General features: G+C 43.2%; 1 protein-coding gene across 1 annotated transcript; it reads right to left on the minus strand.

The window, feature by feature from the left end:
* Nucleotides 1-450: 450 nt before the first annotated feature.
* On the minus strand, nt 451-5,451 carry LOC134286776 (uncharacterized). The gene has a single exon (XM_062848448.1). It carries the CDS (start codon nt 5,449-5,451, stop codon nt 451-453), a length of 5,001 nt encoding a protein of 1,666 aa, XP_062704432.1.
* Nucleotides 5,452-16,724: the final 11,273 nt, after the last annotated feature.

Here is a 16,724-nt window from a genome sequence, read left to right on the forward strand (position 1 = left end):
TTTATTTAGTTAACAAAGCTTGTTGGCGCGATCACTTACCGCGCACTAGGTTTTTAGGGACGACACTATTCTTCAGGCCTAGGCAGCCACAAAATTAACACCACGGACACTCGCGACGACGAACGGATTTTGGGACACGTGATTCACTGTACCGCGTGCTCACTGGGGACTTTCTTTCTAGCGAGGGATGGTTTAGCGAACGAGTGTAAGCTTCGAGTGTCGAGTACTAACTAATTTATTGTTCAATAAAAATGTTCTCTTAGGGCCAATTTGCATGTGTGTGATTGTTATAATTGTTGGTCGTGTACTGTGTGTAGATACAATTTTGCTAAGTGTTTGTATGGTTTACAATTTATGTTCTACGTGTTTAGTTTTAAGATTATTAACCCTTTGAGATCCGGGTTTTAACGAATGATCTCCAACACGCCGGCCGCCGTTGAAACGGTTGTTTCAAAGATCTCCGACAGACGCTTTTGCTTCCGGACCGGTTGGTCTATCTTCCTGATCTGCACTGGGTATTTCAACGAGTGGTTCCTCGATTGGTAGCAGAAAAACTTCAGTCACTGCTCGTGTGTAATATCCTTTCGCGGTACGAACATCGACGACCCGAACGTGGCCGTCCGATCCTGGTGATACCGCTACGACACGACCCAAGTTCCATTCGAGTGGTGGAAGACCTTCCTGCTTTAGCAGGACCAGGGATCCCACCTTAACTTCGTCCCGCACACGTTGCCATTTTGAGCGCTGATGGAGCTCGCTGACGTACTCTCGTGCCCAGCGTTTCCAGAAATCCTGGACACTGCGCTTCATCTCCTGGTAACGGTTGAGCCGACCAACAGGATGTGTGGTGTAGTCGGGCTCTGGAATGGAAAACAAAGGTTCTCCCACAAGGAAGTGACCGGGAGTTAGGCTGGACAGATCTTGCGGGTGACTAGACAGTGGCGACAGGGGGCGGGAGTTTAGCATACTTTCGATTTGGGCTACGGTAGTGTTGAACTCCTCCAACGTGAAAGATCGACAGCCGAGGATCCTCCGCAGATGGTGCTTAAACGATTTGACCCCCGCTTCCCACAGACCACCGTGGTGGGGGGAACGAGGAGGGATGAAGTGGAACGTTATTCCACTCTCAAGACAGTATCCATTCCACTGCTCCGTCGAATACTGCTGAAGGTACTGGCGACGAAGCTGCTTCAGTTCTCGATCAGCACCGACGAATGCTGTCGAGTTGTCGCAATACAAATTCACTACGCGACCGCGACGTGCGATGAACCGCTTCACCGTATTGATACACGCGACGGACGTAAGGTCGGTGACTACCTCGAGGTGTACCGCCTTCACCACCATACAAACGAACACGGCGACGTACATTTTCACGTTTGCACCCCTCCCAACTAACGGACGAATACCGAAGGGCCCACAGTAGTCCATACCACTATTCGCGAACACTCGTGCCGGCGTGATTCGCACAGACGGTAGAGGAGCCATGAACTGCTCCGTCGGCTTCGGGGCGCAGCGAAAGCAGGTCACACACTGCCGAACGACTTTACGAACGAGATCGCGTCCACGCAGAGGCCAGAATCTTTGCCGCATGGTAGCCAGTAGCAGGGTTGGTCCTCCATGAAGAGTCCTTAGATGGAGGGAGCGAGCGATTAACCAAGACAGATGATGTTTGGCCGGTAGAAGAATTGGTGCTCTGGTATCCAAAGAGGCCGACAGCTTTGCTAAGCGTCCTCCTATCCGTAGGAGGCCTGTGTTGTCCAGAAACGGGTTGAGCGACTTGAACGACGATTGGAGTTTCCGGTCCTTGCTGATCAGTCGCGGCTGAGGATTCGCCGAGAGACAACGAATTTCTTCTGGGAATTCTGTACCTTGGACGGAACGAATGAGCGATTTAAGCGAGTAATCCACTTCGGGCGGCTGAAGAGGACCAACTTTGCGACGATTTTGCGGACTTAGAGCGTTTCGACAGAATCGGAAGCAGTAACTAACTACCCGAAGCAACCTTCCAAGATCCGAGTATCGATGGATGATCGAGCGATCCACGTGGGTCACCGCGAAGGTAACCACCTGGCGAGCTTCCACATCACGAACTTCCTGTTCTTCACGAGTGAGTGACACGATGTCTTCAGGCCAAGTTTCGACGGCCTGAACGAGAAAGTTAGGCCCATGCCACCACAGCGAATCCTCGAGTATTTCGGACGGTAAAACTCCACGAGATATCCTGTCCGCCGGATTGGCCTTCGACGGAACATGGCGCCAGCTGTCGTGGATCGATAGTTTCTGTATTTCTGCTATTCTATTCGACACGAACACCTTCCAAACGGTAGGCGGCGATCGAATCCAGTGTAGAATTATACTGGAATCCGACCAGAACGTCACTACTCCGGTGAATCTAGTCGTGCTTCGGACTTGATCCAGCAGCTGACATCCTAACAAAGCAGCACAGAGTTCAAGTTTCGGTGTTGTAAGTCCACGCAGTGGTGCGACTCTCGATTTGGCTATGAGAAGTTGGCTGTAGTGATCTCCAGCCCCATTCGACGAAACCACGTAGACACAGGCGCCGTAGCCGTGGTCGGAAGCATCGCAGAAGCAATGCAATGCGTAGCTGTTGTAGTCGTTCGCGAGAACTCGACGTGGAATTTTCAGGTCTGCTAATTGCGGAATTTCTTCATGGAAACGCAGCCACCAATCTCGTAGGTTCTCGGGAAGGTCATCATCCCAAGGAATTCCTATCGCCCACAGCTTCTGAATAAACATTTTGGCACTCATCACCACTGATCCGACTAGACCTAGCGGGTCGAATAACTGTGCCATCTCGGAGGCCACCACTCGTTTGGAGACCTTGATCGAGGGCGGAAGCGATGGGATTTTGAATCCAAATTCATCGGTGACGTGCGACCACAACAAACCTAGCGTTTTTATGTTTCCGGAATCGTCGATTTCAGTTTCCGGCGCAAATTCCTTGAGTTCATCCGGCAAGTGAGCCAGAATCCGAGGATCATTGGAGCTCCATTTCCTCAAGTTGAAGCCTCCAAGCTTCAGTAGTTCCGCCAGCTGTATCACTGTCTCAACAGCAGTTTCCAGGTCGTCTTCTCCTGAAAGAGCATCGTCCATGTAGAATCCTTTCAGTATGACCTTTGCACCTAGCGGATATCGGTGCCCTTCGTCCTCTGCCAATTGGTTAAGCACACGTGTGGCCAGGTAAGGTGCGCATGACGTTCCGTAGGTCACCGTGGTGAGCTGGTATCGCTGAAGAGGTTGGGTTGCACTTGTCCGCCACAGAACTTGCAGAAACCTGTGGTCCAGAGGATGAACCCAAATCTGGCGGAACATCTTCTCTATATCAGCCTTGAAAACAAAACGAGGGATCCGCCAGTTGAGAACGATAGCGAGAAGAGGAGGTTGCACGATCGGACCAACGAGTAGCACATCATTCAACGACAATTGGGAACTGCCCTTGCAGGTGGCGTCGAAGACAACGCGGGTCTTCGTGGTGGAGCTATCGAGGCGGAAGATGGCATGGTGTGGCAGTACAAACTGGGGAATTTCGACGCGAGGACTCAATTCCATATGGCCAAGTGCTGCGTACTCCTCCATGAACTTCACGTATTCGCTCTTAAACTCGTGGTTTGCCGCAAATTTCCGCTTTATTGCCCAGAATCGGCGTTGTGCTACCGCGAAAGAATCTCCCAACAATTGAACCATTTCGTCCCGTACCGGAAGGCGAACCATGTAGCGACCATCACTTGTTCGACTGACTGTGCTCCGGAAATGCTCCTCACACGCTTCTTCCAACGGAGTCATTGCCTTATAACCGTCGAAGTTTTCGACCTCCCAAAAGCGCTGCAGCTTATTGTCGAGACTAGTGGTAGCACTGACTACACGAATCGGAGAAGTACGAGATGCTGTTGATAGCCGACCAGCGACAACGTACCCGAAAACAGTCTTCTGAAGTATCGGGAGACCAGTGCGTAGATTGATCGTATGCGAGAGCATTAGGGAGTAGAACAGTTCTCCACCAACGAGAATATCGACCCCGGAGCTGATGTTGAACCTCGGGTCTGCGAGAGGGACGTTGTTGGGGAGATTCCAGTCCGAAATGTCGATGTGCTTACTTGGAAGCGTGACCGTGATTTGTGGTATAACGAGACATTCGAGAGAGTAATCTAATCCACCGAAGCGAGACGAGATCCTGATCAATACTTTAGAGCGAATGTGGACGATTCCCTGGCCAATACCACTAACATCGATGCTGATTCTATCGCGTTTCAACTCCAGCTTGCGTGCCAGAGCTTCCGAGATGAAATTTGCTTGGAAACAGCTATCCAGAACTCCACGAACGTAGCGTGGGTTGCCGTTGGAGTCTTTCACCTTGACAGCTACCGTTGATAGGAAAACTTCATCGCAGGGGGCACATACGGGAACGCTTTGCGGAACAACACAGGAGGCCACAGGAGAAGAGTGCAATTCGAGACTTTTTCCGATCGATTGCGGAGCGGACGGATCAACCGGCGACGGGGAGGGGGCAACGACGACCGAATACGAGAACGAGTTTACCGGGCCAGACGAAATAGCCCCAACGGGTGGCTGTTGCGAGCGCGATGGTGGTGAGGAAAACGAGTGCGAGGCGACTACGGACGAGTTCGACGACACTTGAGGTTGAGCTGGAGGAATCACTTCACTGGCTGCCGTAGAGCACGCCAGCGTTGTTTGAGACGACGACGGTTTCGCAGCCACGGCTAGTGACGGCAGATGCAAAAGGGTGTGGTGTTTCTTGGAGCAATTTCTGCAGCTTTCACTGCTGCAGTTCTTGGCGAGATGTGACCCCTTCAGGCAGTTGATGCACAATCCATTTCTCTTCACCATCTCAAAGCGTTGTTTCACCTCCATTCCGACAAACTGATCGCATTTGAAAAGAGGATGGGCGTCCTTGCAAAGCGGACACTTGTTCGTAACCTCCGTAGCAACGTGGGTGGAAATCGATTTGGGTTTCGAGGGTTTGGATTCGACAGGGTGATTGGGCGTTTGAAGCAGTTTAACAGACTGTAACACTCGCGATGTTTTTCGCACAAATTCGGTTAATTGCTGGTACGTGGGCCGCACATTTTCCTGGCAACTGTTCTCCCACTCCTTCAGAGTAGCAGGGTCTAAACGCTTACTGAGGGTTTCGACGAGCACTGTGTCCCACAAGTCAGCAGGCGTGTCCAGCTTTCCCAATACTCCCACATGATGGTCAAACTCATCAACGAGTTCGTATAGCGACGACGAGGAAGCTCTCTTCACCGAAGGAATGGCGAAAAGAGCCGCGAAATGATGTTTCCGTAGTAGATTCGGATTATCATATCGCTCACAAATTGATTTCCATGCTGCAGCATAGTTGTCGGAGTTTACTTCAAAATTTGCGATTATGCGCGCGGCCTCGCCTGTCAGAGCCGCTTTCAGGTAGTGCATTTTCTGCACCGACGAGAGGTGAACGCTTGAATGGATCATGGACCGAAAAATGTCCCGAAAGGCTACCCATTTGGATGGATTGCCACAAAAATCTGGAATGTGGATTTCCGGCAACCGCACAGACTGCATTGGTTGGACCGGAGGACGATTGACTGCTGAGCCGGAGGGTGGGGGATCCAGCGGCAGCTTACTAACGAGGGATGCTTTCAGCTCGTGGTAGGGTCAAGTGGGGTAAGATGCCATTTTTCAAACTTTCATCGTTTTCAATGATAATTTGCCTCATTTGTTAGGCTTTCAAAGTGGTAACAGCAACTAGACAATATTTGCTCGATACTTCAGCAAAACTATTCACTAAACTATTGCATTTTCATTGATTTTTAGCGATTTTAAAAACTGATTCGTAAAACGGAAGTGGTGCAAAACGACCATCTGCCATGGGGTAAGATGCCACTTCATGAAAACATTCAAAAATTACGTCCATCAGTTCTCGGGCATTTCCGACTCCATTTTCCCCCTCTGTTCCGCTTTTTTCGCAAACTCAATAAATGGAGGGTTACCCCCCTCCCCGCAAAACGATGATCGTAATATTTGAATGACCCCTAACATGGAAAGCGTAGACATCATCAACCATGCGTCTCCATGTGTGCCTTAATCTCGTTGGAAACACTTGGCTGGTAATAAAATCACCAAAAAACCTTAATTGCAAGTACGAAAAACCGGAAGTTGCCAATTTTCATTGGGAAATCAAAAGATTTTTTGTGGGTTTGGTGGCCTACCTTCTAGAATAATGTTCGATGCAAACATATCTTGACACCATTCACCTATAGTAATGATCAAGTCCCATTCAGGAATGATTTTACGAGTTGGGCCATTTTACCCCATCTTGGCATTTTGGGCTCTGTTCCCCTACATGGATTGAAATTGTACCCGTTGCGCAGACATGGCTGGCTCTTCTTCGTCATCGGTATCATCACCGGTGACGCCATCTTCAATTTCTTCAATCTCGTCCTGGATGTGTGCGAAATCAATCCACAAACGATCGAGAGTGTCGATCCTCACCTTGACTTGGTGGAATTGACCTTGTTGGTATTGGTCGTTAAACTTTTTGATCAACACGGCAGAGCCCAAAATGTTCGCTCTTTGCCGCAAAAGCGTTTTCAGCCTGGCTGATTTTGCCACCACCGAACGAGAAGCACGTTTCTTCATAGGGGAGGAAGGGGTAACCCCGTCACCTTAAGCATTGAGATTATTCAAAATTAATGTAAGAGGTTACTTGATATTTTAACTACCCGGAATGTTTGATTCATTAGTATTTTATAAGATTTGTGCATTAAAATTTTCAAAATATGTTTATTCAATCGAATAATGTACATAACACAAACATATAAAATATTGATGTTGTTAATGCAGTGCGGGTAAGACCGTCACCCCTATGGGGTAAGTCCGTCATACCTTTTTTTCAAGATACTTTTGAAGATTTTAATTTGAAAATGTTTCCAACATATTTTTGATAAGTTGTGATGGTTTACCAATTATTCTAATCAGTCGTTTTTTTATATGATTGTTAATTTTAGGGTATATGCGACATGCTGTCAAATAAAGAAAAATCTACTGAAGCAATCATGCCGTTGTTCTCCATGTACATCAGTATAACTGGAAAGAACAGCCAATAATTTAACCTTTCGCACCGTTGTAAAAAGTACACACTTTAAAAAAAAACTTCGCTCGTTCTCTTCTTCTTTTTCTTCTTGGCATTACGTTCCAACTGGAAAATGCCTGTTGTTATGATTGTTCTATGAGCACTTCCACAGTTATTAACTGAGAGCTGCCTCTGCCAATGTCCAATTTGAATGTGTATGTCATGTGGAAGGAAGAAGATATTCTCTAGTATATGCCCAAGAAAGTGAAGGAGGTTTCCTTTACGAAAATATCCTGGACAGACTGGAAATTGAACCCTCACACACACGGTCATACTTCGATATAACGTAACTTTTAGCTTGATATAACGATCGGCTCCGTAAAGCGTTAAACGTAATTGCGCCTCGATTTACTGAACTACATAAAAATAATAATGATTCTATTTTGCCAGCCCTCAGGTGATTCCTTGAAGAATCACTGGAGGAATACCCGAAGAAATCCCAAAAAGAGTTCCTGAAAGAATCCTGGCCAATGAGTGACGGGCTTACCCGAAAAGCCAGCTTTTCTTAAATTGCACCGTAATTTCTGAAAAATTGTTGAAACTGACCTTCCGATGAATCTTGGCACTAAAGAATAGTACAGATGAGAATACATGATTAATTAAAATAAATTTCTGTACTTGTTTTGTAATCTAGAGGCTAAATTCTACCGACGAAAAATTACTTCCACCGTTGGTGCAACAATGAGTGCGTTTGTTTTGTTTATTTTCTTCGCGTTTGACAGGTCAATGTTGGTACCATGTATCTCAAAAAAGTAAAAATGGTAAAAACAAACAAGGTGTGTGTCCAAAAAACTACTAAATAACTATTTTCTTATAGAATCATTGGGGTGACGGGCTTACCCACCCTGACGGTGTTACCCGCTTTTCCCCTAGTGAGTGCAGTAACAGTAGGAGTAGTAGAAAAAAGAGTCACCCACCTGGTATCGACGATTTGGGTTACCTTATCGTCGACTCTCACGTGTTCGTGTCGTTCCAATCGGGTACCGGAGCCAGCAAAGCGAACGGCAAATCGCAGTGCCGAGAAGAGATGAGCGGGGTCGACGAGGGGTTGTCCGCTCCAAGGCCAAATTCACTGCGATGCGCGAGAACAATGCGCGCGCGATACCGCAACGTGGTCGAACGATCGACGACACACGCTATGTCTGAACCAGCAGATTATAAAAATTGAATGTACATCGGGTTTCTTTCCATAAAACATCAGTATTCAAGCTATATTTTCATTTGCAGAAGGTTTCAAAATATTCTATCGGTGAAAATTTTTCCATACGTTTTGTATGGGAGAGAAATTGACCGAAAATGAGGATTTCAAGCAAATTTGTATGAAAAACGGTCAAAAAGATGGAAAAATCAAAATTTTCCCGATAGAATATTTTGAAACTTTGTGCAAGTGAAAATATAGCTTGAATTCTGATGTTTTATGGAAAGAAACCCGATGTACATTCCCTTTTTAAAATCTGATGGTTCAGACATAGCGTGCGACAATGGCTGCCTGCGAGACCTTTCTGCAACGTGTTCCCGGGTTTCGGCACCAAATCTGTTGGCGCGATCACTTACCGCGCATTAGGTTTTTAGGGACGACACTATTCTTCAGGCCTAGGCAGCCACAAAATTAACACCACGGACACTCGCGACGACGAACGGATTTTGGGACACGTGATTCACTGTACCGCGTGCTCACTGGGGACTTTCTTTCTAGCGAGGGATGGTTTAGCGAACGAGTGTAAGCTTCGAGTGTCGAGTACTAACTAATTTATTGTTCAATAAAAATGTTCTCTTAGGGCCAATTTGCATGTGTGTGATTGTTATAATTGTTGGTCGTGTACTGTGTGTAGATACAATTTTGCTAAGTGTTTGTATGGTTTACAATTTATGTTCTACGTGTTTAGTTTTAAGATTATTAACCCTTTGAGATCCGGGTTTTAACGAATGATCTCCAACAAAGCTATTTGATAACTTCGGCTTCAGCTTACTACTTCAATTCTTGCAGACTGCCTTCATGTTTCTCTTCTAACAAGAATGTAGATCTTTGCCTCAATCATCACTTTCAAACATGCATTCTGTGGATAAGGGCGAAAGGCCAAATTGGCCAAATTTATTGAATTTTTGCACACGGTTAGATAGTTTGCGTATTTCGTTCGAAAATAAAGACAAACAAATCAAAATTTACTGAATAGTACGCAGTTTGTGGAGTACCAGATTGGAACGGAAAAGTGAAAACAGCGTGGATATTATAATTTCTTGCTTACTTCACTAGTTTACAGCATTTTTGAACACGGGAAGCTGATGATAATTTCCCCCATACATCTCTATTTCTGTAACCAATGCACCGATTGAGCTGATTTTTTTACGCAAAAATTGGTTGAAAATTGGTCGACTGTTATGCAAAATATTTGAATTGTAGTAAATTCCATATTTTTAAAAACTGTGGAACTCGATTTTAAGCTGAAACTCAAAAACTGTTCTACTTTAAATTTTTTGAAGCACGATTTCGAAATCAGCACGTAGTTATACATCATAAATTTCGGTCGATGATAAAAGTTTACGGTTTTCGTTTTATTTTGTATACTTGTGTTTGATGCTGTTTGAGCAAAAGTTTAGGTGACTGTGTTGTTGTATTATATATTTGTGGCAACTTCAACAACACAGGCACCCCGAATATAGAAGCCACCGCCCAAGTGGCGCGATACCCTACCATACTGATCCAAAGGTTTTTAATAGATTTTGAAAGATAAACCTGGATAATGATAAGCCCAGGAATCATTCCGGACATACTTTCGGGAACTGAGGAATGCAAGGGCTCCTACAAATATTTTTCTCGAGATTTCAAAGGATTCCTAGCAGAGATTTTGACACTCATTTCGGGGTTCCAGGGTGAGAATTGTTTCCGTTTCTTGAGGAGCTACTTCGGGAGTTGCATTGGGAATAACTCCGGGATTTCTATCGTGACTTCTTGCGGAGGGTCTTTCAGGAAGTCATTCGAAAGTTTTTTTTTCCCGCATCATGGTTGGAAGGAATTGCTGGTGGATTGCCTGAAAGAAATGGCAAATGGAATCCCCCGGAAGGAATTTATGGAGGATTCAGTGGGGTTCCACGGAGGTTCTGATGGCAAATTTCCTAGAAAACTACTGGAGGTTTCTACGGAAGGCATTGTTGGGGGATTTGCCGAACAGAAGCATTCGCACAATGTATAGCTGAAGGATTTCCGGGAAGAAATCGCTGGAGAACTACAGGAGGTATTCCGGAGCTTATTGTTGTAAAATCCATTATAAGAAATGTTCCCAGTGAAATTACTGAAATTTTTCCCGGAAGAAATGTCTAGAGGGTTGTCGGATTTTCTGGAATGAATTGATGGAGGGTTAGTGAACAATAAGGTTGTTTGGAAGGAATTACTGAAGGATAATCGGTAAGAATAGCTGAAAGATGTGACTTTAAATGGAGTATCGGTGGAGATTCCGATTATTACAAACAGTTTACGCATCACATAGCAAATTACCCTAAAAGCTGCTCATATATTTTTTTCCATAATATAAAATTTTTGCCGGAAACTCATTGCGGGGTTACGGGCTGAGAATCTCTTCGTCAGTTTCATATAAGTTGTATTGGGCGTATTCCCACTAGCGTGCGCAGGGTTCTTGCTTAGGGGGGGCACTATAATAATGGTGCAATATATGTATGATCAGATCATGGTGCAAAATAGAATTATGGTGTTGCACGCAATAAGAAATCACAAGTAGGGGTTTCAACATGTTGTGGTGCTAACATCGCCAAGTACTTCATATTGGGATTCTGGAGAAGGCTTCGGATAATGGTGATTTCAAGGCAATGCTAAACTTTAATATGAAGTCGTTATCTCGACTCTTATAAAATTTTATAAACGTATCAAATACAATGGAGAATATCGAGAAAATTATCAATTATAGAACATATATTGTCGTTGTGAAAGAATTTTGATCCTGGACAATTAGTGCTGCTTGAATTGAAGAATTTCAGAATTCCTAGATCAGTGATCCTCAGGCCCATTTTTCAGCTGCTCGTACTGCAACACCTGGATCGACTTGTGAATCATTCAACTCGTCATTCTTCACGATATTGGGAGTAGATCAACTACGGCAACATAGAGAACTGGACATCACGTGCTGCCCGCGGGCCGCACTTTGGTGACCACGGTCCTAGATAGAACATTTTGATCGGAATCCTTGTTGCAATCTACAGAGCTTCCTCCTGGATTTCTCTAAAGATTCGTGCATGAGAAAATCCTCTAAGAATTCCCCCAATATTTCCTCCAGGGATTCCTCTAGCAATTGTTCCACGGAATCCCCCAGAAAATTTAAATGAATTTCTGAAGAATATCTTCCTGGAACTCCTCGAGAAATTCCTCCGGGAGTTCCTTCAGAAAATTATCCGGGAAATTCTCAACGAATTTCTTTAGGAATTCCTTCAGGGATTCATCCACATTTTTTTCAAAAAATCCTTCTAAAATTCCTTAACAAATTCCTCCAGAAATTTCTTCAGAAAACGCCAGAAATTCCTACAGGAATTCCTAAAAAAAAATCCTCCAAGAATTCCTTATGAAATTCCCTTAGGTGTTTCTCCAGAAAATCCTCTAGGAATTTCTGCCAGAATTTCTCCAGAGAATCGAAAAAGATTGTCTCCCGGAACTCTTCCAAAAATTTCGCGAGGAATCTCTACAGGAAATCCTCCCTAGATTGCTCTAGTAATTTTTCCAGGATTTTTTTCAGGAACTCCTCCAGGGATTCAATAATGAATTTCTTCAGTAATTCTTCCAGATATTCCTTTAGAAATTCCTCGAGGGGTTCCTTCAGACATTTCTTTAGAAATTCCTCCAATATGCAACCAGGAATTCCTCCACGGATTCCTGCAGAAAATACTAAAGGAATTTCTTCCAAAGCTCGTCCAGGAATACCTCCAGGGAATCCTACACGGAATCCTCCAGGAATTTCTTTAGGATTTTTTCCAGAAATTTCTTCAGAAATTTCTCCAGGGATGTTTTGAGGTTATGGCTTTCAGTCTTGGAAGAAAAACTCAAAAACGGATTGTTAAGTCTTCATCCGACGTTTCGGTCACTATATTGTGCCTTTCTCAAGGATTTAACTATGCTCCGTTCTCTCGTAACATAGGCCCACAGCATAGGCCAAATTTGTCCCAGACGAACGTATTTTCACCAGAACTACAGGGATTTCTCCTTGCATTTCTCAAAGAATTTCCTCAGAACTTCTAGGAGTTTCTCAAGGAGTTCCTGCAGGGATTCGTTAAAAAATTTCTTCAGAAATTCTTAAAAAAAAAAATCCCACAGAAACTCCTTCAGAAATTCCTCGAGGGGTTCCTTCAGAAATTTCTCCATGAAACTTCATATATTTCTCCAGAATTTTTTGCCCAAATAATTCCTCCAGGAATTCCTCCAGTAAATACGCCAGAAATTTCTTCAGAATTTCCTCCAGGAATTCCTCCAGAATTACCCCCAGGAATACCTCCTGAGATTCCTCATGAAATTTCTTCTAGAAAAAAAAACCTCTAGGAATGTCTGCCGGATTTTCTTCAATATTTCCTCCAGGGATTCTTCAAGGAATTGCTCTACAGATTCCTCCAGAAAGTCCTAAAGGAATTTCTCCCGGAACTCTTCCAGGAATTCCTCGAGGAATTCTTCCATGGATTCCTCCAAGAAATTCTACAGGAAATTCTCAAGGACTTCTTCAGGGATTCATTCCTTCAAGGATTTATTCACGAATTTCTTCAAAAAATCATCCAGAAACACCTCCAGGAATTACTCCAGAAAATCCTCTAGGAATTTCTGTCAGAATTCCTCCAGAGAATGTTTAAGGAATGTCTCCCGGAACCCTTCCAAGAATTCCTTCAGGGATACCTCCATGGACTCCTGCAGGAATTTCTCCAGGATTTTTTTTTTTCAGGAATTTCTTGAGAAATTCCTCCCTTCATGAATTCCACCAGAAATTTCTCAAGGCATTCATCCAGGGATTTTTCAAGGAAATCCTCCACGGATCCTCCCGAATTTCTTCGGGAATTCATTCATGAGCTTCTTCAAAAATTGCTCCAAAAATCCTTCATTAATTCCCCAAGGAGTTCCTCCAGACATTCCTTCAGGAAGCCTTAAATATTTATCCAGAAATTCCTAAATTCCTTAAAGAATTCATCCAGGAATTTCTCTAGCTATTCCTCTAAGGATTTATAAATGAATTCCAAAAAAATCTGGAGGAATTTATCCAGAAATACCTCCCGGAATGCAAACATGGATTCTTCCAGAAATTTCTCCAGAGATTCATCAAGAAAATTTCCCAGGAATTTCTCCAGGAATGTTTTGCAAAAAATACCTCAAAGAATTCTTTCGGGAATTCCTCCATTCATTCCTTCAAAAATTTATTCAATAATTCCATCTTGAATTTCTACAGGGATTCCTCCAGGAATTTCTACAAGGATACCTTAAGGAATTCCTGCTCGGATTTCTCCGGAAAATCCTGAAGAAATTTCTTCCGGAACTCTTACAGGAATTCCACGAGAAATTTTTGCAGGGATTTCTACAGAATTTTTTTTCACGATTTTTTTTCTGGAATTTTTCCAGGAATCTCTCCAGAAATTTCTCCTGGGACAACTATAAAAATTTCTCTAGTTTTTGCTCCAGAAAATCCTCTAAAAAATTTTTCATTGATACCCCCAAGAATTGCTCTAGGTATTCCTCCAAGAATTCATCCACGGATTTCTCCAGAAAAAAACTTCTCCCGGAACTGTTCCAGGAATTCCTCTAGGAATTTCCAAAAAATTTCTCCTGGGATTCCTCCATAGATTTCGCCAGGAATTCCACCAATGAATTTCTTCAGATATTCCTCAAAAATCTCTCTAGGAAATCTTTCAGAAATTGCTCGAGGAGTTCTTTAAATCATTCCTCCAGGAAACCGCAAATATTTTTCCAGAATTTTTTCAAAGAATTCCTTCAGGAAATCCTCCAGAAATTTTCCCAGGCATTCCTTCATTTTTTTTTCAGGAATTTCTCCAGAAAAACTTTCAAGGATTCTTCCAGAAATTTCTCTAGGAATTTTCCAGGGATTCAGTTTTGAATTCTTCACAAGTTCCTTCAGGAATTCGTCCTACGATTACAGCAGGGATTTTCCCGGATCTTTTCTGGGAATTTTTTTAGGAATTCCTTTAGGGATTTCGCCATGGATTCCTCCAGGAATTTCTTCGGGAATTCATGCAGGAGTTCATCCATGAGTTTCTTCAGAAATTACTCAAAAAAATCCTAGGATTACAGCAGGGATTTCCCCAGCAATTTTTCAAAGCTTTCTCTAGGATTTCCCCTATGAATGTCTCCAGGGATTCTTCCAAGTATTCCTCCAGAAATTCTTCCAATTATTCTTGAAAGAATGCCTCCAGAAATTCCTCCAAGAATTTTTTCACGGAAAAATTCCTTCAGGAATGCCTCCACTGATTCCTCCAGAAATTGCACCACAAATTCCTCCAGAGATTTCTCCAGTTATTTCTGCAAGGATTCCTCATTGAATTCCACGAGTAATTCTTCCACAAATTCATGCAGGAATTTTTCCAAAAAAAAATCCTTCAGGAATTCCTCCAGCAATTCATCCTGGAATTCCTTCATGAATTATTTCATGGATTCTTTCTGTTACCCCTCCAGTGTTTCATTCTGTAATTCCTTCACGGATTCCTTCAGGAATTCCTCCAGGGATTACATTAGGGATTTCTCCAGGAATTTCTCATAGCTTCCTCCAGGAATTCTTCTAGAAACTCCTCCAAATTTCCCTCTAGAAATTTCCTCAGGGATTCCTGCAGAAATTCCTCCGGACATTCTTCCAGAAGTTCCTCCACGAATTCTTACAAGGAAACCTCCAGGCATTCTTCCAAGGATTCCTTCAGGAATGCCTTCAGAGATTCCTCCAGGAATTTCTCCAGGGTTTCTTCCAGGAATGCCTCCAGAATTTACTCCAGGAAATCCTCCAGGGGTTCGTCAATGAACCCTGTTGGAACTCTTCCAAAAATTTGTCCAGGAATTTTCCGAAATATTTCTCCAGAAATTCCTCCATGAATTCTTTCACAAATTTCTCTAGGGATTCCCCAGGAAATTCTTCAAGCATTTCTTTGGGAATGCCTCCAAGGAATTCCTTCAATAATTTTTCCAGCAATTCCTTTAAGAGTTCCTCCTGCAAATTCTACAGGAATTTCTTTAGACTCATCTTCCAGTTTTTGATAGCTTCGTTCAAGAATTCTTTAAAGCACTTCTTTAGTAATGCCTTTAGGGATTCCTCCAGAAAGTCCTTCACGGATTCCTCGTGAAATTCCTCCAGGGATTTCTTCTGAAATGCCTCCACGGATTCCTCCAGATATTTCTCAAGCTGGTAAAGTGATTCTCAAAATGATCTACGGAATGCTGCACGCTATGTCTGAACTAGCAGGTTATAAAAATTGAATGTACATCGGGTTTCATTCCATAGAATATCAGAATTCATGCTATATTATCATATGCGGAAACTTTTAAAATATTTCATCGGAGAAATTTTGATTTTTTCATTTTTTTAGCTGTTTTTCATACAAATTTGCTTGAGATTCTCATTTTCGGCAATTTTCTCTCCCATACAGAATGTATGGAAAAATTTTCACCGATAGAATATTTTGAAACCTTCTGCAAATGAAAATATAGCTTGAATACTGATGTTTGGTGTAAAGAAACCCGATGTACAATCAATTTTAATAATATGTTGGTTCAGACATAGCGTGTGCTGTTTTGATAGGCGAATCACAAAATGGTATACAAAATTCAATTGTGGATGATATTGCTGACTGCACCCCAAATTGGACTGACACAATAGTGTGCACACACCTTCAAAGTGTGATTGCAGCGCAGGGCCACGTCGGATCGAGTTGAGGTCTTCGGTGCACTTATTCCTTGTAAATGAAGGAATAAGTGCACCAAAGACGTCGAGACGATCCGAGGCATATGTGCACTTTTATCACACTTTTTAGGCATATTAAAAAAAGTGTGATAGTCCAATTTGGGATGTAGTCTGCAATACAATGAACACCAAGAAGGTGCATAGGTGTATGATGTGAGTATGGTACATTATATACCTTAATGATCAAGGGAAAGTCGAGATAGTGCATGCGTGGCAAGTAAAACATGAGATTTGGAGATGGTGTAAACATAAAAATGTTGGTGCTGCGTAAAAATCAAATTTCGTGCGGCAATAAAGGTGCATGATGTCACCGTGGTGTATAGGATCTTCTGATAACACTGAGTTCATTGGTATGGTGCATTGATTGCTGCTATGGATCATGTCATTCAAAGATGGTGCTTGATGTCAGTATCCCGAGCAGAAGGGCATACCTTACAAATACCATGCGAAGAGCAATATGTGCTCTAATACCTAAAATTGTTATTGCTGCGTTATTCTACGAAATGTTATGAGGACATCACAATAACAGTTGGAGGTATTTGAGCAGAGTTTGGTATTGATGTAGTATTTGTTGGTTTAGTAGTGAAAATAGCCGAAGAACAAGATTTGTTATTATATCATGAAGTCATCGAACAAAT

The sequence above is a fragment of the Aedes albopictus genome, chromosome 2 (genome assembly GCF_035046485.1).
Source record: "Aedes albopictus strain Foshan chromosome 2, AalbF5, whole genome shotgun sequence".
Classification (NCBI taxonomy): Eukaryota; Metazoa; Arthropoda; class Insecta; order Diptera; family Culicidae; genus Aedes; species Aedes albopictus.